At 36.3% G+C, this 21,568-nt stretch overlaps 1 protein-coding gene across 5 annotated transcripts in view; it reads left to right on the forward strand.

The window, feature by feature from the left end:
* Positions 1–21,568, forward strand: part of SYT1 (synaptotagmin 1) — a 356,060-nt gene that overhangs the window by 220,019 nt on the left and 114,473 nt on the right. For 4 of the 5 annotated variants that reach the window (XM_040553936.1, XM_040553947.1, XM_040553963.1 and 1 more), the window contains one exon: positions 7,534–7,725. In XM_040553936.1, the coding sequence (XP_040409870.1) occupies positions 7,554–7,725 (172 nt within the window). In that variant the 5' untranslated portion in view covers positions 7,534–7,553. Of the gene's footprint in view, positions 1–7,533; positions 7,726–21,568 lie in introns of those variants that run through there. The other variant, XM_040553955.1, reaches the window with a different exon arrangement.

The raw sequence follows: 21,568 nt of genomic DNA on the forward strand, positions 1-21,568 counted from the left end.
TTGACAGCTTTGATAACCTCACTGCTGCTGAAACATGACAACAATGTCAACATCCAGAAAGACAGGCCTGTCTCCAGCCCCATTACCTCTAAAAATCAAAAGAAATGCTTGACTAAGAAATATCATATACTTAGGGGAAAATAATAGTTTCAGAACGCAGTCAGGGAAATAGGCATTTATATAGTGAATCTGTGCACAAGGCTCACTACTCTTGACTTGCCACATTACTCCTTCCTCTCGACTTCTATGTTTCTCTGTGAGCTATTCTGGCTCCTCTGGCTCTTGCATTGAGGAAAGTAAGTTTGAAGTGCAGTCAAAAAATTATGGCTTTTAGCTGGAAAAAAGAATTAGTGTTAGCTTCACTGTTCTTACTTAAATTAACAGCAGTCTTATCAACAACTTAAGGGGGTGTCTGAAAATATTATTTTGCATAGTTTGGTATGTAGATCACTGCATACAGCGATTAGCTGTTCATAGATCATGTATCAGCAGACTGAGGTTCTTTCTGAAAAGAGAAGCCAAAGTTTCCCTTACAGAGACTCTGCAACATGAGATATTTCAGAGCCGGGTTTGTTGAATAGCTCCACCTTATTTGGTAAGGGTGATCAGGAAACTAAAAGAGAAACACATATTTTACCATGTACTGAGGAGTTTGTCTTACTCCAATTTTCACAAAAATAAATCAGATGGCTATGAAAAAAATCAGATAGCTTGTTGTACACTGGGCAGATCATTTTCTGTGACATTTGCTTTGAAACATGCTTAGAGATGAAATCATACTTTCTTATCATTTCAATTAAATAAAATATATTTACGTTTATCATGACAGAAAACTGTGAACTATTCTGAGCTTATTCTACATATATTCTACATTTATTAAACATAAAATGAATGTTAAAAGTTAAACAGGTTAAGAAAAGTACACAAAGATTTGGATATTATTTGAATATAACCCATACTTAGATAACAGGCTTTCAGTATGAATATGAGGTTGGAAATCTTACAAGATTTCATTTTCTCCTGACTTTTCAGATGCTTCTTCAGATGCTTCACGTGCATGCTTTGCCTCAATACTAGAGGAGGTCTAAGGATGACATTCATATCTAAATACACAAACTTTCCAGACAGTTACACTGCCAGAAGCACCTCAAATAATAACTAAATAGATGTCTGAGGAGAGGAGCAAAACATGTTTGAGCCTACAAATAGAAAAGAAAAAAATAAATAAAAAAGATGAGCTTGGATTTAGCCATCACATTACTTGCTTTCAGCTGTTTTTCTAAAATGTTTTTTCCTATTTTAAGCAAATTCTGGAGACTGATACTGAGTTCTTGCCTAATAATGGGAAGATTTGTTGCCTGTTCTGGGACTGTGCTGTAGATAACTCAGTCTCCTAGTTGGTTCCCAAAACTAACAGTTTTGACTAACTGTCAAAAAATATTTCTGCCAAGCTCTCCTACTGTCTGCTACCTCAGAGTTGCAACACTTTTGTCTGACTTGGTACGTGACTCCTTTGCCACCCCCACACTTGCTTAAACTTGGACTCAGAGGTCTCTCCCTTCCATGTATGTGAGGTCTTCATCACATCTAACTAACCGTTCCTATATCACAACATGATGTTCTGCCATCTGCTGCAGAATCAGTGATGCTCCTTTGACAGGACGCCACTGGCACAGACATTTCTAAAATGAAGCAATAAAGTAGCCATGGACTTCTAGGGACAGATTTATGTGCCTTATCTTGCTTGTTCAGCTAAGCCAAAAAAATGTGTTGATGTGTAGCTGTAAACACTAGAGACAGTTTTAAAGATCTAATGTAAAATTGGAGTCTAGAAAGTTTCAGCTGAACTGATGTTTTACATATGGCAGCAGGAGAAATATTTCTTCTCCACTAAAAAAGGTGCAGACAAGTGATTCTTTGAGGGTTTGCTGGGGAGTTTATTGTGCATCTGTAGCAGCACAGATGGGACATCCGAATTCTCCCACCCAAGATCTTCATCAAACCTTTTCTTCCCATAAAATGTTGGCCCTTTGTGTATCTTCACTAAAGCAGTATTAAATATGGATTGCATTGTAAGCCTCTGTGGTAGTGGTGAAAAGGCTGTTTTGATATGACATCTTTACTATGACCTTCCATTCTTCTGAAAATGTAGTTACAGACCCATCTTTACAAAAAGCCAAGAAAGTCTCTTTTTTGAGCTTGTCTTTTAAAATAAATGTCCATTACTGAAGCTAGAAAGATAGCATATTTCATTAATAGGAAGATGAATGAGTATAAAATGTATTATTAACATCACAGTATACTTCAGTCTAGGAAGAGATCGTTTATTGTAGATAGCTTTAGACATTCTGGTAATGTTCCCATCTTCTTAGTGATGAATTAATTTCATTAAAAACAGTCTAATGGAATAAGGTAAATTTTCAGTGTGGTGTCAAACCTCTCTCTGGTAACACTGACTGTACCCTGGACAAAGCAGCATTGAAAGCTGATAGTTTTTTCTCTCTCAGTGCATGGTAACTGTAAACAAAAATGCCATAGGAACACAAGTGATGTTTATGTGTGATTTTTTTCTTTCTTGGATAAGTGTTGTGATTACATTCCAAGCTGAATATAACTGCTGAGCTGAACATGTTTGGGATGCTGAAAAGATAAAGCTGTACAGGAAATACTATTTAGCAATCTAGATGCCAATTTACAACTTGGCATGTTTATTGGGGTTCAGTGACCAGCTCTGTTACAGCAATAACCATTGAACAAATGGTGACAATTACTTCTGAAAACTTATAAAGTTCCTCATAGTAACACTATATTTTTACGTTTTTCAATAACCGCATTTAAATATTTAGTATAGCAGAAAAATCTGAGAAGTAGCAAGGTAAAATGGCACTTTCCAACAAATCTGTCATTGTGAGAGAATGATTTGGTCAGCATGGCATGTCTGATCTATTCACCATCTCACTCCACCCAGTTTGTATTCATCAGGTAAGGGAAGAAGTTAGCAAAATTGTATTGACTGAAATCCATGCAGAAGGAATACACCAATTTTCTGTCCTTGGGATTAAGTATTCACTAAATCCTTCAGCAGATGCTATGGTATACCTGCTGCAACTTAACCACATAGAAACCATGCACAATCTCTTTGCTGTCATTTAAGCTTGCTTGCTTTCTTTTTCTCTTTCTTTCTCTCTTTCTTTCTTTCTTTCTTTCTTTTTCTTTCTTTCTTTCTTTCTTTCTTTCTTTCTTTCTTTCTTTATTTCTCTTTCTCTCTTTCTTTCTTTCTTTCTCTCTTTCTCTGTTTCTCTCCTTCTTTTTCTCTTTCTTTCTTTCTTTCTCTTTCTTTCTTTTTCTTTCTTTCTTTCTTTTTCTTTCTTTCTTTCTTTCTTTCTTTCTTTCTTTCTTTCTTTCTTTCTTTCTTTTTTCTTTCTTTCTTTCTTTTTCTTTCTTTCTTTCTTTTTTCTTTTTCTTTCTTTCTTTCTTTCTTTCTTTCTTTTTTCTTTTTCTTTATTTATTTCTTTTTCTTTCTTTCTTTCTTTTTTCTTTTTCTTTCTTTCTTTCTTTTTTCTTTTTCTTCTTTTTTTCTTTTTCTTTCTTTCTTTCTTTCTTTCTTTCTTTCTTTCTTTCTCTTTTTCTTTCTTTTTCTCTTCCTTCCTTCCTTCCCTCCTCCTTCCTTCCTTCCTTTCTTCTTTCATTCTATCTTCCTTCCTTCCTTCCTTCCTTCTTTCATCCTATCTTCCTTCCTTCCTTCCTTCCTTCCTTCTTTCATTCTTCCTTCCTTCCTTCATTACTTTCTTCCCTCTTTCTTTCTTCCTTCCTTCCTTCTTTCATCCTTCCTTCCTTCCTTCCTTCCTTCCTTCCTTCCTTCTGTTCTAGCATGAATCTCCCCATTGCCAGAACATGATACACTGCTCTGAGTTTTGTTCTCGTTCCAAATCCTGATGATCCTCCTTTCGTATGAATCACTGTGAACGTTCTACATTTCTCTCATTAATTCTGTCGCATTATTCAGTTTATTTTTCAAGAATAATTTAAAATAAGTTAAAATTTCCCATGGGATTAGCCCACCTCTCACTCTGGATATGCTTTAATGTTTGCAAAGAGAGGCTGTTGCCCCTGGAACACATTTTTTCAGAGGCTACTCCATGCTCTATAATCAGCCGTGTCTAAAGTCTGACTCCTCTTCCTTACTGCTCTCTCAGAGGTGTGTTCCAACAAGACTCTCGCCACCAATATCCATACCAGAATACATAAGCAGTCAGCCAATACTTTGTACCTCCGTGAGGAAATATATTCTTTCTTGTGAATCTCTGGGGTGCATTTCTATATTATTCAGATTCTTCCTTTTCAGAGGAAATTATGTAGAAATTTTGTAGATGTTTGAGCTGATACTTGTTTTTGTCAAAATTTTTCTTGCATAGGGAATAGTAAGGTTCTAAATCCCCAACATCCTCAAGGGTTCAAATCATCATCTCTGCATTTTCAGTCAACACTTGCCGACTTCTGGACAGAAATGACAAGCATTGCTTCCAAGCATTCCATGTATTTTTTTCAGGGTTTTGGTTTGGTTTTTTGTTTGTTTTACATCTGTTTAATAAGGATTTTAGTCAGAATGGACAGTGTATACCAAAGAATCAGCATGCTCAAGCAATATAGTCTTTATTGAAGCATGTAAATGAAATAACAATTTTATTTATGACTACAAATGTACTCCTAGTTATGACTGCATGTTGCACATGCAACATACAGCATTTCATGCCTAGCAGTATCACCATTGTAGTGAACACTGCACTGGAAATCATAATTGAATTCTATGATATTTCATTTTTTAACCTATAAGAAATTTTTGCTTTCAACTGCCATTTCATAAATGGCAGGTAATCTGCTAGTCTTCTGTAGATCTTCACCTTTAGCAATGCACTGCAGCATTAAAGTAACCCCTTTTTTTGTAAAAGGGCAATTTAAATTAATTATCCAGTACTCTGCAGTCTCTAATAATATGGCAGTGTTTATACCATTATTGTGGGAAGCTGCTGCGGTGTTACAATAATAGAAGCCATCAGATGTTATCTCTGTAAGGGAGTGGGCATGTGCTCTTCAGAAAATTCTTTACTGCAGACAGCTTCTTCTGAGACAAGATGCTTTTTCAGCCCCTTCACACCTATTTAAAATACCAGGACACTGTCATTGGCGTGTAAAGGTCGAAGGCTCTGTAGCAAGTCTCAAAGCATTTGTGCATGCCTCATTAGATGTAGTGACCTCTAACTGCGCTAGGATTCTACTGAGGCTTGTTCCTGGAGATTAGAGAAATACTCTATTTTGTTATTTTTTCCTTCTTTTGGATAAATGAAAGTGTAACACTAAAAAAATTGTTCTCCTAATATATTTTCAAAATATAGCTCCAAAACTGGAAGCAAATAAATTACATTTGCCTTAATTTTTAATTAGCTGAAAGTCATCACTGCAAATTGTGTCTTCCATTACAAAATAAAATAGTCAACTGCCAGGCCTGAAATAATTAAGCAATATATTATAATTAAGCAATTTAATTTTGATTTAATTATGATATATCATACAACTTTTCTTCTGATTTAACTGACATTCATTGACAAAATGCTATAATATAAAACAACATTAATGTTTACAGCTGATGGCTCTGCATGTTTTGCTTCATAGTATTTGGCATTCATCAGAGCATATGGAAAAAGTCTCCCAGTCTGAAAGCACTGGCACATTATTCCATACTACACAAATTATGCACTACGTGTTTTTCCCGATTGGTATTGTGGGAGACAAGTGGGGAAATCTTTGAAGACATCAGACTTGAGCGAAAGTTCATGGATATTAACTGGAATGTTTCCAGCAGCTTTGGTCTGCTTTAGATAGTGAACTGCTCCCGTGTTGTTACAGGCAAATAGATAAGACTGCATGTGTATGAAATATTTATGTAGCTATATCACACACATATTCTGTGTCAACATCAACACGATTTTATATTAGGCTAGAGACTGTGAGGGCAAAGGCAGGAGCAATGGGCAGGCAGGGAATACTGCTTCATTCAGTGCTGCGTCAATAAAACTGCTGCAAAATATCCATCACATTGCTTCTTCAGAATAAGGCCAATCCCCTGTTTAGTTAAAATCTTTCTCATCATATGACGGTATTAAAGGATGACTTCTGTTCCAGAATACACTTAAGCACAAACCCGTTTAATGATGGGAATGGTCAGGGTGATTTCCAAAGGTTTGTTCTTCCTGCGGTGAGGCATGTGGTAGGAGATCTTCCTTACTGTGGGCTTACAGAAGAAAAGTTGAAGGACAAAAAGCCAATCCTCATTTGGATTTAGTGATTTGAGTACTTTCAGCAACATCCATTGCTGCAGTCAGATTGCATGCAGTCATGCTCCTTTAATTTTGATGTGTTGCCTTTTTTCGTCTGATGTTTAAAATTCTCAGCACAAGGTCAAAGGCCAAGTTTCTTTTGGGACTGAGAGCAATTGTACACTCAGAGCAATAATGAATGTTTGTTATCTTTCAAGCCCTTTCTCCCTTTGGTTTTCTGAAGGAAAACGGAGTGTGATTATTCAGATTAGTGATATTTAGGATGCAGGAGAAAATCAGAACATTGTGTTCAGAATCAATGTAAACATTTCAGCCAACCTTCTGGTGATACTGAAATTGCATTGAACATCTCATCTCACCTTCACCCCACAGGCCCCAAATTCTTCGCTTTGTACCATGAGCTCAAACAGAGGTTTTGCGGAATGCCCATTAAACATTAAATGAAAAATATGCCAATGTAGGATTATGTTTGTGACAGTCTTTCAGATTCTTCAATATGTCTGCATTTAGATACCCTACAGATGTCGTGGCTTCATGAATACACCAATGAGACATGTGAATAATTTAACAGAATATTGTCAGTAGCAAATGTCACACAAAATAACTGGAAGGAAAATTGCCTTCAATAAATAAAGATAAAAATGGATGCAAATCAATTTCTTTTTAATATACAACTTGCTTAAGTATAAAACAATAGGTTATTACCTTTTCAAGAAATCTTGAAGTGTTTTTATTATATTCTTATCACTTCATTTATTTTACGTAGAAACTTTGGCTATTATCTGCACTTCTGTAACTCTCCTGGATAAATAATTCTGTAAATACACCGTGAAATTTGCACAGAGGGAGCACTTATTACCCCATGTACTTATACTTTCAAAATTGAAGAGCAAAAGGTAAATCTGCATGAGCGTTTTACAGGAATTTTGAGGTTTCAATTTCAGCAGTTCAAGAATCAACATTATTGGAAAAGAACTCTATGCACTAAAATGATTCTGTCTGAAATTAACCCTGGAAAAGACTTCTCTCTGGTCTAATAAATATTGTATGAAGAACACAAAGCAGTATGCTGATGCAGTCATATTTACCCAGTAAGCATGAGCACCAAATGATATTCTGCCTATTTAGTCTTTTATTGATATGAGATCCACTTTCATGATGTAAATATTCTTTTTTTTTTTTTTTTTTTTCCCAACAGCAGCTTCCACAGGGGTTAAAATGGTGAGTGAAAGTCATCATGAGGCCCTGGCAGCACCGCCAGCTACCACAGTAGCAGCAGCTCCACCAAGTAATGTCACTGAACCAGCCAGTCCCGGAGGAGGGGGAGGAAAAGAAGATGCATTTTCTAAATTAAAACAGAAGTTCATGAATGAACTGAACAAAATTCCACGTAAGTAAAACTTGATTGATTAAAAGCTTCTGCTGGCAGATTAGATTTAACTTGAAATTTTTGTCTTTGTCATTTATTTAGAGTGCAGACTAAATGTTTTCAAACTAAAAAAATCAGAAGATATACCTGGTGTAATAAGCTCCTCAGAATTAGTTGTGGTAGAAAAGATGAGAACAAACTCATATGTGATTTGAGCCTATTCTTGATATGTAATTGTAACTTTTCCAACAAATTACTGCTGAATCTTCAGAGCTGGACTTCACAGTGGCCACAGGATCGAAGTATCTCCTAGCAGTAATGCTTCTGGTTTCATGTGTATTATAAATAGTGTGGTCATATTACCTTAAAGCAGAATTTGGCTTCAAATCATAAATATTGAGAAATAAAGGAACTGTGTATCTTTCGGGACTAGGAAATGTAGAAACAGAAAAATAATGGCTTTTTAACAAGGAAATATCTCTAATACATCATTAATGTATGAAAACAGACATTCTTTTCCCTCTCAGTAATTTTGTTAGATCTGCCATCAAACTTTGTTTGCATGAGTTCTTGGACCTATGCAGGATACTTTTAAAGTACCGGTGTATATTTCTGTTAGTAGCGTTATTTTGGCCTTTGTTAGAAAGTGTTGATTCAAAGTTGAGGCATCAGTTTGTACGCAAAGCTTTTTGCTGTTTATGATAACTACTGTCTGCTTGAACCTGTTTGGTATATTTTCGTATGCATAGACTGGCATTAAACACACAACTAATTCAGCATTTTCAGTGCCATTTTATATAAGAAAGAAAAAATCCTTTTTTTGTTACCAAAATTAAAAAACACCTAAAGAGACAAGCAGATAATTTTGGCATTTTGTAGAAATGAACGTGGACACCATGTATGTATGTGTGTTTCAATAGCAGGCACTACAGAGACATTCAATCTCTAATGATTTTACTTCAAAAGAATAACTAAATGTAAAATATTTTCAGGAAGCTATTTTGACATATATGATAGTTTTCATTTTAGAACATTATCATTTGTAAAAAGAAATCCTGTTTGACTGATAAAGACAGATAACAAATCAGAATATTAATTGGTTTTTTATCTCTGAAATGTACCTTGGCAATCTGGCAGATGCAGTTTTTGCAAAATTGATAGCAAACAGCTTTGCTCTGTCACTTGAAATTCTCACTTGCAAGAGTAGAGGTGTTACAGCGGTAAGAAGTCCGTATGTCATTAGTTTGATAATCTGCACAGTCCAGTGCAGACCATACTGAAATGAAATTGCCTGCTGATATCATGGGAAAAACAAAACTGCTAGAAGTAAAAAAGAAGACGGAAAAAGAAAAGACAAGATATTGAGAGAAAAATGGTGTACATTCAAAATATTTTCTTTTTTAATTTATAGGTCATCATGCTATATCAATGAGGTGGATGACTTTTTTTGTAGATATTACTTTATTTTTAAGCTTTTAGTTTCAGAATAGCAAAATTGTGGATTGTCTCCACTGTGTTAGCAACTACAATTGATAGATCTAGGAAAATACGTAGATAGGAACTTTGAATTCAGTGCTGCATACTTTTTTAAAACAACCATAAAGACAATTGGAAGGTCCCATTTTGAGAATCTTTCCAAATAAAACTTCTCCTGTTATCATAAAAAGAAAGAAAAAGCTACTTTTACATGATGAAATTGCTTGTAGAGGAAAATGTACTAGGCCATAAGACAACTCTATTTATGATGAAATACATTTTAGTAATTATAAAATAAGATGCCTTATGCTGAGAGTAAGAACAGAACATCTTGCAGATCTTTTTTCCTAACTTAGAGAAGTTCTTTGAATGTCACATTAAACAAAATAGGAATCTGCTTCTTTAGAGAATTGTGGAAAGTCTTGGTAATCCTGCCCTGGCTCAAAGAATTAATCTAAAACACTGCCTTTTTTGACTAGTTTGATTGTTGACCTGCTTGATCCATTTTCATCTTCATTATTTGTATTAGCTTCTCCTTCTACCTGTAATAGTCTCCTTTTTGCTTGGCAGAATAGTCTCTTAAAGTTTCCATCAGTTCCCTGTCTTGAAAGGCAAGACCAAAACCTTTAAAAATTAGGACTATCAGTGTGTCTTCTTATTACGTCTTGCATTTTATGCCTCTAATTTTTCCATTCAGTAATAATAGTGCATCAGACGTTACCCAACAAACATGTATTTGCACTAATGTCTTTCCTTCCAGTTTTGAGATAAAAGCTACTTTTAATTCTTCAAAGACCAAAAAAAAATTCTTGATATAGTTTTTGTTTAGAATATGTAGCTGCTTTATGGGAACAAATATGGTCAAGGCTGTCTGCGCTACGTTTAGTATACTTTTTTAAAAACTTACACAACCTTTACAAAGTTCATCTTAAATTATGACTGTATGAAGTGCATATTGTTGCCTTCATTTTAGACATCCCAACCCTTATCTAAGATTATGCGGGAATTCTGTGGTAGAAAACTGAACCTGGGTGATCACAAATGCCATGCCAGTCCCATGTTTACCTTCTAGAGGTTGGAGATGTGATTGGATCTTCTCAGCATCTCCATCAAATAAATGCTGGGACTTTTTAACATAACATCCTGCTTGTTTATACACATATATATATTAATTTTAATGTTTCAAGAAGAGAGTTAAATGTACATTGTACTGCGAAGGGGCAAAGAGCTTGGGCGTGTTTTTTTTAATATTTAAATAAGAAATAATGACACTGAAATGGCACATTTTGTATCCAAATAACTTTCACTTCTCCTTTGAGAACAGTAACAAATCCTACATGAATGGACTTTAGTTGGCAGGTCTAAATGTGCTTCTTGCCAATAAACAGCTGTCCTTTATAAACTAACACAAATAGATCACAAAATAAGTTTAAGTATACTGTTTTCAAAATATCATGGGGTAAGGCCAGGCCAGACCAGGCCATGCCGGCCTCATTTCCCTGTCAGAAGATTAAAGCATTTCCTTACTATTTGATCGTTTTTTGTCAGTAGGCAGTTGTCAGTGAGGTGTTGTTAGCCCCTAACAAAGTTCAGGATTTCATTTTGGAAGAAAAATTGACAAGCCTTCACTAGTACAGCTGGTTACAATTTATTTATTTATTTATTTATTTATTTGTGAATCTTATGACAGAGCAGAAAGTAAATTTGTTCCAACAAAATCATTTTGACAGGGTCTTTCTAGGAATTTCTTGCCATGTGAGAGATAAAAAAGCAGCAAAACGGTGTAGAAGCCTCTTGGGGATAGCACAAATACTTGAGCCTAAAAACTGTTGTGGCATGTGAACTGTGGACCATTATGTTCTCTGGTAGATTCAGACTGCAGACCTGACCCTGAATGTTAGACATAGCAGAGAAATGACATAGTCAACAAATTCTCTGATCTTTGCTGACGGGAGACCAGCATGGACCAACATATTTTTATCTCATGTATTTTCTCATTAAAACTTCCAAAGGTCTCTTCATCCTGTCCTGGTTTCGGCTAGGATAGACATATCACCATGTGACAAGGAAGGCTTTGAAAGCTTGCTGGTTACTGAGAGAGTATTTTTCTTGCCAGTGCTTTATTGTCTGTGTACAAGAGAGAAATAATTGTTGTAATTGCTTCTGCCTAAGATGACTGCAGATGGAAAATAAGCCATCATGATTTAATGGAAGTATAATAAGATATAATATTGCCATATTGTGAAAAAGCTCACCTCCAATCAACTTAAAGTGATAAAAAGCCCAGCTGTAGTAGGGGCTAATTTATAAATATTCTCCTCTTTCTGTCTTTACATCAAAATTCTGTAATATCAAGTCATATTTATATACCAAAAAAAAAAAAAAAAAACAATAATGGTGATGACAAAGGTAAAGGTACAGCAAAGTATACCCAGCTGAATAAATAGTTGTTCCATCCATGTGCCTTATATCAGAACAGACATCTTTTAAAAACAGTATGTTTTGTAAAACACACAGAAGTCACAAGTTAAATAGGCTAGATATACTTAACTAACTAAAAATATGAGAATCGCCAATAAGATTTCACTCCACAAAACTCCAGGATAGGGTCTGTGCAATTTAAATGACACCGATGTTTCCTCCTGTAATACATGCACCAGAGAAGTCTTATATTTATCAAAACCAGATGCATTCAAAAAAAAATGAGTAAATAAAAGTTCCAAGAAGAACAGAGGGACCATTTGTATTAGTATACATTTACTACAAGAGCAGTGATGCAATATGTAAACCCAGTTGAAATTTTGATTGATACGAGCTTTTTGTTGATTTGTATCTCTTTAAAGAAGAACATACTCCACATTTTGTGGCAGGAGATTGTAGTCTTCCAAAAACACACAAATCATACAAAATGGTGATTTCCTACCATATATTTCACTCTGAATAATGCGAGTGAGCAAGTGGGATCATTTTATTACAATGAGTCATACAGTTAAAGTGCAAGAATCCTGTAAGGTTGCTGAGGCATAACTGTGAAGAATTTTGCTATCCGTTATGTAAATCCTTGCATTTTGGTTGAGAGTGGCTGATTTGCATAATCACAGGACAGTTGTTTTTCAACTGCACTGTGTATAAAAGTCACTCTATCTTAATTGATTCTTATATTTTCTATCTTAGTTTATCTTTAATCAGCAGGATTTTTAAGCTGTTGACCAGAAGGAGAAAAAAAGGTACCATCTCCGCTCCTACAAAAAGGAGGTAAAACAAAGAGACAAAATGGTACTTCACACTTCTGACAACAAAACTGCATTAAAAGTCTTTATAAGCTATATTGATTAGCTTGATTTCCTTCCTCTCCCTCCCTGCTTTTCCATCTGGGCCGTTCTCTACCGGCTGGGAAAATACCTGCCATATACTTACAAAATGCAATTTCTAGGTTCTGCAAGACTAAATGAATGCAAGACAACAACAGCTTTTGAGTGGAGGCTTTAAATGTCAAGATACCAATAGTAACCATACAATGCTGATTAATGTTAAGTTTTATCTTTAATTTACTTAATGAGCATGTTTGTAAAATCAAAGTGTATTTAATGTGTTTCCTAAAAATACATTCTTTTATGAACAGAAGACCTTGTTCTGCTGGCAAGGTAAATAAAAGAGCAAAAACTCCACCAATAAAATCCCACAACACATCTGACTGAATAATCATACTCTGTCAGTGCTTCTGGTATAATCCTGAATAGCGGCAATACCTGAATGCTTTCAGTGCTGGATACTATCATTACCTCTTTAATAGGAAGTTACTGCTTATTGCTAATGCTTGTTGCTGTCCTACACTGTAATTGAAAACGTTACATTTCTATACCAACCTTATTCTAAAATATTTGGCTGGCTCACACCTCCATTTGCCCTCAAAACACCTAAATTTGATTTATTGTGCACAAGTGACTGATAGTCTTCCAAACCAGGAGCTCAAAGCTATGTGATGATTCAGGCTAAAAAAACGATGTCCTGTTCAGGCTTGTTTCACAATCTGTTTGCAGCTGTGCAGAGGAAGGTTTGTTTACCTCTCCCTGGCTTTCTGAATAGCTCTCAAAATGAAATGGGACTGGAGGCTATAGAAGAAACTGTAATAAAAATGTAAAAATAACTCTAAGACTCAGGTCTGGGTTAATTCTAAATAACAGCTTAATAAGCTGACATACTGACTTGTAGATATATTTGGGTAAATCAGCAAATAAAATAATTCTTGATTTATATGTTTAGCCATTTAAATTAAAGTTACAGCCTTCAGTAGTCATTCTAGACACACCTCTATTTTATTTCCTATTAGTCTCTGCTTTTCTGCCCTCCTTGATTGACCAGCTTCTTATCCTCTTTAAATGGCAATGAAGTTTATTTCTTAATATTTCATTATCATTTTGCATCAAGATTCAGGTTGGAGATATTGCTGATTTTTGTCTATAATTCATTAGAAAATTAAAAATTTTGTGCATGATGTATTTCTGAATCTTAATTTTTATCAACCTCCTGGTTTGGTCATTTGCAGAAAATAAATTCAGACTGTTCATTTCACAGCTTCTTCTAATGGTTTCTTGAGTATAGGTGGCACTGACATGAGAAAGAGAGGGCAGGTGTTTTGTTGGGTTTTTTTTGAAGTTCATAAAAAAGAAGCGAAATGCTGCTAATAGAATGCTTTCTGATTTTAATGGTGGACTTGGCAGTGCTAGGTTAAAGGCCCAGGTGATCTTAGAGGTCTTTTCCAACCTAAATGACTCTATGATTCTATCTCCATACATACATGAATTAGTGTACACACATATATATCACTACAATAAGCAGTGATCTCAGCTTAGGAGCAGTCTGAGATTCATGTCCTGGCAAAGAGGACTTGTCAGGAGAAATTTAGAGAAGAATAAAGAGAGAAGATTCTTGATGTTCCAGCAAGTCTGAAGAACAGCGCTGGAGAAAGCAGGAAGACATAAATTTAAGTCTTCTTGTTTCTGTTCTATCATCAAATCATTGTCAGTTGCTGATAGGGAAGTACATGCAGCTTTACACTGGGGAAGAAACAAGGGAAATTAGAAATAAAGATTTATTTTAGAACATGGAACAGGTACAAGACAGAACTATTACAGTGCAATAGTAGAGGAAAAAAAAAGTATTTATAAATATAGCAATTTAAATGCAAACCTCAGATTACTTTGGTTTCTCCCTGAATCCCCCAGCCCCAGAGTTCAATGATTACATGACAACTTCAGCATTCTTCATTGAATAAAAGTTTCTAGACCACCTGCAGGTAGGGAGAAGCTTGAAAACACTGCCCACACACATCTAGAAGATATAAAAATCACAAGACAAGGAAAAGCAATTCAAATTTGTTATTTTATAAATTCAGAGCATGAAAATAACTTCATTAATCTTAGGGACCTAACATGTTTTGAATGCTTGAAATCAGGGTTCCTGGAAATACAGCTTCCAAATCCAAAGTATCTAAATAGTTGCTGAGGGGCTAGAATAATGGAAGCGAAAATCTAATGAGTCAGAACATGGATGAAAAACTGTGTGTAGAAGGAGCAGGATCTCATGGTCTGAGATCCTGCTAAATTATACTCTGTTGGTATCATAATGATCAATTCTATCATGAGAAAAATAAGCAGATTCCTACAGCTTGACCTGGGGTACCAGCTCCATCCCAGTCCCGGGAGGACTCTAAATCCATGTGCTCTCCGCATCTTGAGGATTTACCTGTTTGAAAGGAAATGTTGCCTGTTAAGTACACTGGGAGTATAACATCAGTGTCAAACAGAATTATACATTATTAATGACGTGCCTAAAGCATCATTTTTAGAAATACCGGTTGGTTTTGAGTTGTGTAATCTGAAACAAGGGGAAGGAGAAGCAAGTCCAGTAAAATACATGATGCTGAGAGCATTCAGCAAAATATAAGAAAACAACCCCCCTTTAACTTTTGCAGATTAGCTTTTGCATCCATGGGGTTGAAAATCATCTATAACAAAAACAGAGGTGAGCATCTACCTTTGATTTGGTGGCAGGGTTTAACAAATAGTGCCGGAGTACCCCCAATGGTCTCCTCTTGCCCATCACTTTGATCATTATTTTATATATTACAATGACTCTGGTAGGTATTTTATTGCACTATAGATATGTCAAGTTGTGCCAGTGCCTTATAAATTGAGTAGAGAATTCAATTTACAAGCAGAAAACAGAGCATGGTTGCTGGCTTCCTTTCAGTACTGAGAACGTATCTTAAAATTTCATTACTTTGTGTGAGGGGAAGTGTGCACTAAAATTATGTTTACATACATAAAATAAACACAATATTTGCTAGTCTTTTTCTAACTTACCTACAGATGAAGTGTCTACAGAAATTACCCATTATCTGTTATAATTTGGTTTGTAATCTTGCTTTGAAAATGCTCTATAAAGAGAGTTCATGGAACAATTGTTCTCAACTTAAAATTGAGAATGCATTTAAAGATTGCTTCTCAGCAATGTACTTCATAAAAGGAAAAAAGCACTTGGGACTATGTTTAATAGATTTGCTTTAAAAATACATGGTATAAATGGGCAATGAAAATACAGGAATTACTGGTAAGATTGATATCACATCCTTACTTCTGCTAATAGTGCCTCTGCCTAGTGCCTAGGCATTGTAGCAAGTTATAAGATATCCTCATGCGTTTTTATAAAAACAAGAGTAGATAATGAAGCCTCTGTTATTTCAAGGCACTGTTGTAAATTGGCACAGATTTAGAATGTCATTCTTTGTTGTTATGGTTAATAATTCTACTTAGCAATGGGTGTTTGCTGCTGACAATTATCTAAACTAAAGTCTTCACTGAGGGATTATATATACATAACACCCCCGCTTATTTTGGCTGATATATGTTGTCTAAAGTATTTAAACTTTTTTAAAGAGACAAAAATCCTTTTATTGTTAAATGAAGTATTTATTCTGTTCACCAAGCCCATATCGCCAAGGTGGGTAAAATATTAAGCCACTGACCACGAGAAGGAGCTTTCAGGAATGCTGTAGGCCCATAGCATCCTTTCCTGCATTCTTTTAATCTTTTTATGCTTGGCTTGTGTTTCAAGTGAGATCTTGAACTGATCTAGATGAGAAAACCTCCACCGCTTCCAGAGCACGCAGCCAGTTTGCACGAGCTGTGGAGGTGGCCTCAAATCTTCAGACAGCTCTCGGTATGGGTAGACTTTGCTCTGACTCCACAGAAGGAGCCTGTGCTGCTGAACTTGAATGACTGCCTTAGGAAGGCTGAGTTCCAGCTGGCAGCTGAGCGAGCCATCTGCCTACTCCTGTGCAGGTTTCTGAATCTGCCTCTAATCTTAATTATCAACTTCAGCAAGAGCTCCCTAATTTGCTCATAGGCCCTATATCATCTGGGGGCATGTTTCAGTACTGTAGCTGGCACTGTTTCCTTATCGCAGTGAGAGCCGCCAAAATAAAAGATGGGGTTTGTCCTTTTGGATGGGAAAGGCATTTCAGCCCACATCTCAAAAGGAGCTCCAGAAATGTTCGGGGTTTCCACGCTGAACTTTGAAGAGCCGGGCTCTGGGAATCAGATTCACAGATCTGAGTTAAATTCTTTAGGTCCTCTTCAGAGCAAACAAGAAACAGGAGGTCCAGTTTACCCAGTACAAAAAACTGGAGGGAGATGTGCCTGAAATCATACTGGTCTCACAGACTTCAATGTTTAGGGAGAGCCCTAGGTTAGGCCTTTAGAACAAGTGGATTCATAGCCTGTAAACTTACAGACCTGATTTATGTCACTTTGAGACCAGTAGGTTCACTCTCTTCTGTCAGTACATAATTTGATGAAGAGCAAGGAAACTCACTGGACCATAGACCTGGCTGAAGGACAGCATATGTATTTTGTTGTGAAATGTCAATGGACAAAATAAGCAAATGCATTGAGTATTTAGGGCTCCATACTCTTGAACAAGTATCCTACACTAAGCTACAGAACCTGACCCCATGAATCCTGTGTATCTTTTCCACTGTTGCTGCAGGAAAGGCAGATATGAGTTTTCCAACTTGACCCCCTTTAGTCTCAGGAAGATCAGGAACTCAGGTGTTTTAGGCTGCAGCCCAAATGATATTTCCCAGCCTATGCAGGCAGCTCCCATATTGTTAGCTTGAAGCATCCACACAAAACATTTGTTTGACATCATAGAGAAGGGGTGGCACTTCTTGACAAGGAATAGAGAAGAAATATCCTAAAGCTAGTGAGCTGCCAGTAGTATTGAAAGTCGTTTCCACAGAAGAAACCTTCTCTCCTGTGAGCTGTGCCAGGTCCATCCCTCATATGGCAATACTCCAGAAGGGAGGAAACCTGCAGAACTAGAACAGGTATTAGATGGTTTTTTACTGAAAACAGTTTATACAGAGGCAATACATTCTTCCCCTCAACAACAAAAATGCTAAAAAAACTTATTCCTTTCTTGAAAACATTTTATAGTTCCTCCTCACCAGAATTCATTGAATTTTCTGGTGTTTTTTTTTCTGTTATTTCATTTATAAATTTATTAACATTTTTTTCCTGTCCAGAACTCACATGAAAAAATTGGCACAAGCAATATGCTTGCTAACCCAACATTCAAACTTGTTTCTTTAGGTTTTGAACCCTGCTTCCCCTCCAAGAACAGCTATTTTATCATGGTTTCTAAGACCTCAGTACCCAGTTTTCAGTAAACACATGCTCTGAGCTGGATTGTAGCATTTCAGGTCTCGGTCCAGGAGTTACCTGTTTGTTTGTAATACGCCATGGGTGCAGATTTACTTGCAGCATGAGCAAGGCAAGGAGGACAGAGGAAGATAAGGCAAGCTTACTATTCATAAATTTCAGTCTAGCGTAGCATTTTAGATTACAACTCTGTGATGGTAATCGCTTCTGTGAAAGTCTTCCAGAATACCAATTTCCAAACTCTCTTGCCTCATGAAATATTTATTGGTGGGTTTTAAGTCATAGGACAGCGAGGTGCCCAAGTTGACAGAAAACAGTGTCAGAAAGGAAGGTGAGGGCAAGAATAGTGGGCAGAAAAGAAAGCTTATTATTATCTGAACTCAGGGCATACCATTAATAATGATAAAATAGCATGAAAAAAATGTCAGAATTGACTTTACTGACTCCTATTCTACAACAGCCTTGTGTTTATTTAACAATGGTTGTGTGGTACAAAAATTCGCTGCTTTTTTGATGTAAATATAGACATGCAGAAAGAGACAGAATGGAAGAGGGAAACTATTTACAAAAATCTTTCTTCTATTCAGTTAGTGCATTAACTGAAGTGTTTAAACTGTGCAACATCCTTGATTTGCAACAGCTTATTTTTGTTAGGCAACTATTGACAGTTGTTTTTTGATTCTGCAAAGTACATGGGTCTGTCCAACATTGCTAGTGCTTCTCGCTGTCACTCGGAATAAGGAAACTAGGTATAATTTTAAGGTGATACTGACAAGAAGCACTTTCATTCTAATGAACTGAATATTTATCCCGGTAATTCCTGGGAAAGGAAGGAAAAAAAATATATCCTCTTTAAAAACAAACCCCTAAATTGTGTCAATGTTAAGTAAAATAAGTTGTGATACCAAATCCCTGATGACATGGCAGCGCTAGCTGAAGCCTGCAGTGCAGGCAGAGTGCAAGCCAATGAACAAGTTTTTTCTCATTTTCACGTCATTTTCTTGACTAACATACTCCACTCCATTAAATAACATAAAAAACAACAGAAGTACATTCTTATTTGATATAGCCAAGCAACTATAAGCTCAGTATGTAGTCTCAGTTCAGGTACTGAAATGATACACAGCAGATTGTAGAATTTCAAAGCGTTTAATCTAGGGAAGTATTTAAATGTGTACTAACCATTAAGCTACAGAATAGCCCATTTAATTAAATTTGTTGCATGCAAATGAATGGTGGTTTGAAGGATCAAGACTATAAGTAAATTTCTCATACATGCTGCAATTTATATGTTGAACTGCTACATGAATCCATAATTTAATATAAATTAATTTTACTTTAGGTGTGGTTATTTTAAAAGCGTATAACTCTACAAATGATGTAATTTTGGAGATGTGTACTACACATATGTATAGTGCTAGCAGCAAATTTCTTTTCATATCTTCATAAATATCAGTGTAGTTTGTTTTTCTCCCATTTCATTTTAGCAGGCTGCTTGCTGAGATTTGTACCCTCTTTTGTCACATGGCTTATTATCACGACACACATTCTCATGATCATTGTCAAAAAAAGACAGCATTTAGGAAAAGTCATTTAGTTTAAATGATCAGTAGTGTTACTTTGAGATCACTGGTGGGAGGGACACTGAAATTTTGCAATGGAAGCCGTTGGAGGAATGTAATTACGTCACTTGGGATTTGGGCCAACCCTGCAAACATCCAATTTCCACAGAAGTGATTGAGGTTCTTTCCATTTATTTTAATGAGAGTTGGATGGGGCCGTAAGGCATTACAATCCTTTTGGGAAAATCCCAGGGGATCTTTCATCTCCACAAAAGCTCAGGACATTGGTTTTATGCTTCCTCCAAAGCACAGCAGCTCTTGCATCGATGTGTCTCCACTGCTGTTCTTCAACATTACTGACTCAGGGGGAAGCAGGCCACCATGGTGCTGCTTTCTATGCCTGAGAGGGATCCAGGATGCTGGCAGATGATGTTGTTTAGCTTTCTTCTGGGTTTAGGTCATCCACGAACTTCAGTGAGTTGCTTAGCTGTTCGGTGGGTGTATGGGAGTGTCTGTGGCAATAAGCAGGCAGCAGATGCAATGCCTCCCTGATTCTTCCCTCCTCTCAGCTAATGGTGCTGAGAAGCATCTGAAAGTCAGCATCAGATTATCACAATATTCAATACTCCTTGAAGTGGTTGAACCCCAGCAGCTGATTCCTTGAAGACCAAAGTATAGGATTGCCACCAATGCTATGGATAGTTCTGTGTTTGGGCAGGCTGCTTTAATCTTTCCCTCTTGTATCAGGGATAACTGTAAATTGTAAAGTGCTGGGAGCATTTAGCAAGTGTTACAGTGCCACTGTTTCAAAGCTGTTTTTTGTTGTTGTTGTTTTGTTTTGTTTGTTTATTTTAAGTAAAGACAAGCTATAATATACTTATCTCAACATAGGACTGTAATAAAAGATGTCTGTACTTACAGTTATTGGGGAGTGTACCTACCATTCAGTTCCCAAACCTAATATGCCCATCACTCAAACGGTGAGAGTGTTGAATTACAGCAGTCTGTTACTCACTCAACACCAATGGTTGGGAGCCATTAGGAGACTGAAGCGTCAGCGAGGATGCTTGATGTAATAAAACAATGCTGATATTGTCTGCTTTCCCACAATATTTTATGGGATAAGGAAATAAAGGGGTTTTGCACCAGTTTTTGTTTGTTGTTTTTTTTTCACTGACAATTGGGGAGTGGAGAATGAAGAGCTGGAAAATATCTATGTTCCTGTCCTGATGCTAGGTGAACTTAAAATTGCCTTTACTCATTAAAAAGAAGAAGAAGAAGAAAAAAAGTAGTTATTTCTTCTCAAAAAAAGTGCAACATTTGCCTCTACAAGACAGATGACCATTAGTGACAGTATATGTCTTCATAATCTCCATATCAATAGGTCTGATGTTATGAGAATTTCTATTACAGAGTATGTTGATAAGATGTATGACTTGCAAGCATTAGAGGTCACATCTGTGATCTGAGAGTAAATAATAACTAATTTGTGACTTAACAGCTCCAGTTCTTCCCACAGGCTTTCATCTTCTGACTCTTTTCCTTCCTTTTTCCTGGTTCCCTCATCACACAACAACTTCACCTCTCATTTACGCTTTCTACCTCTCCAGGAAAAAAAAAAAAAAAAAAAAAAAGTTTTGCAGTGCTAAGGCTCACAGAGAATATAGTTGCATCTGTGTCTATTGGAGGAATAAGAGTAGAAGAGTTAGGTCTGTGAAACTTTTTTGACATACGGCTGAGAGAGACATAAGGCTCTCTGCCAGTACAAGTCTCTGCTCCATTCTCCAGGCTGTCTGTCTGCCATAGAATGCTTGTGATGAAAAAAGAATAAGTATAAACCAATCTCTCTCTACTTTTCCCTCTACTTCACAAAAATCATGTTAAGAAAGAGTGAAAATCATTCAGCTAACTTTCTATTGAAGCAGATGACTGAATACTGGTGTTTATTCTTAAGTAACTTTGGGCTTAACATACTGTAAAATATACAGCTTTTTCCTGTCACAATGGCAGAAGTAATGAGGGCAGGACTAGCTGGTTTTTAGCTCAAGACTAATAGGGCTCCTGACAGTGGTTGTTCTTTACCCTGTGAATACATTGGACATA

The sequence above is a fragment of the Cygnus olor genome, chromosome 1, assembly GCF_009769625.2.
Source record: "Cygnus olor isolate bCygOlo1 chromosome 1, bCygOlo1.pri.v2, whole genome shotgun sequence".
In the NCBI taxonomy this organism is placed as follows: Eukaryota; Metazoa; Chordata; class Aves; order Anseriformes; family Anatidae; genus Cygnus; species Cygnus olor.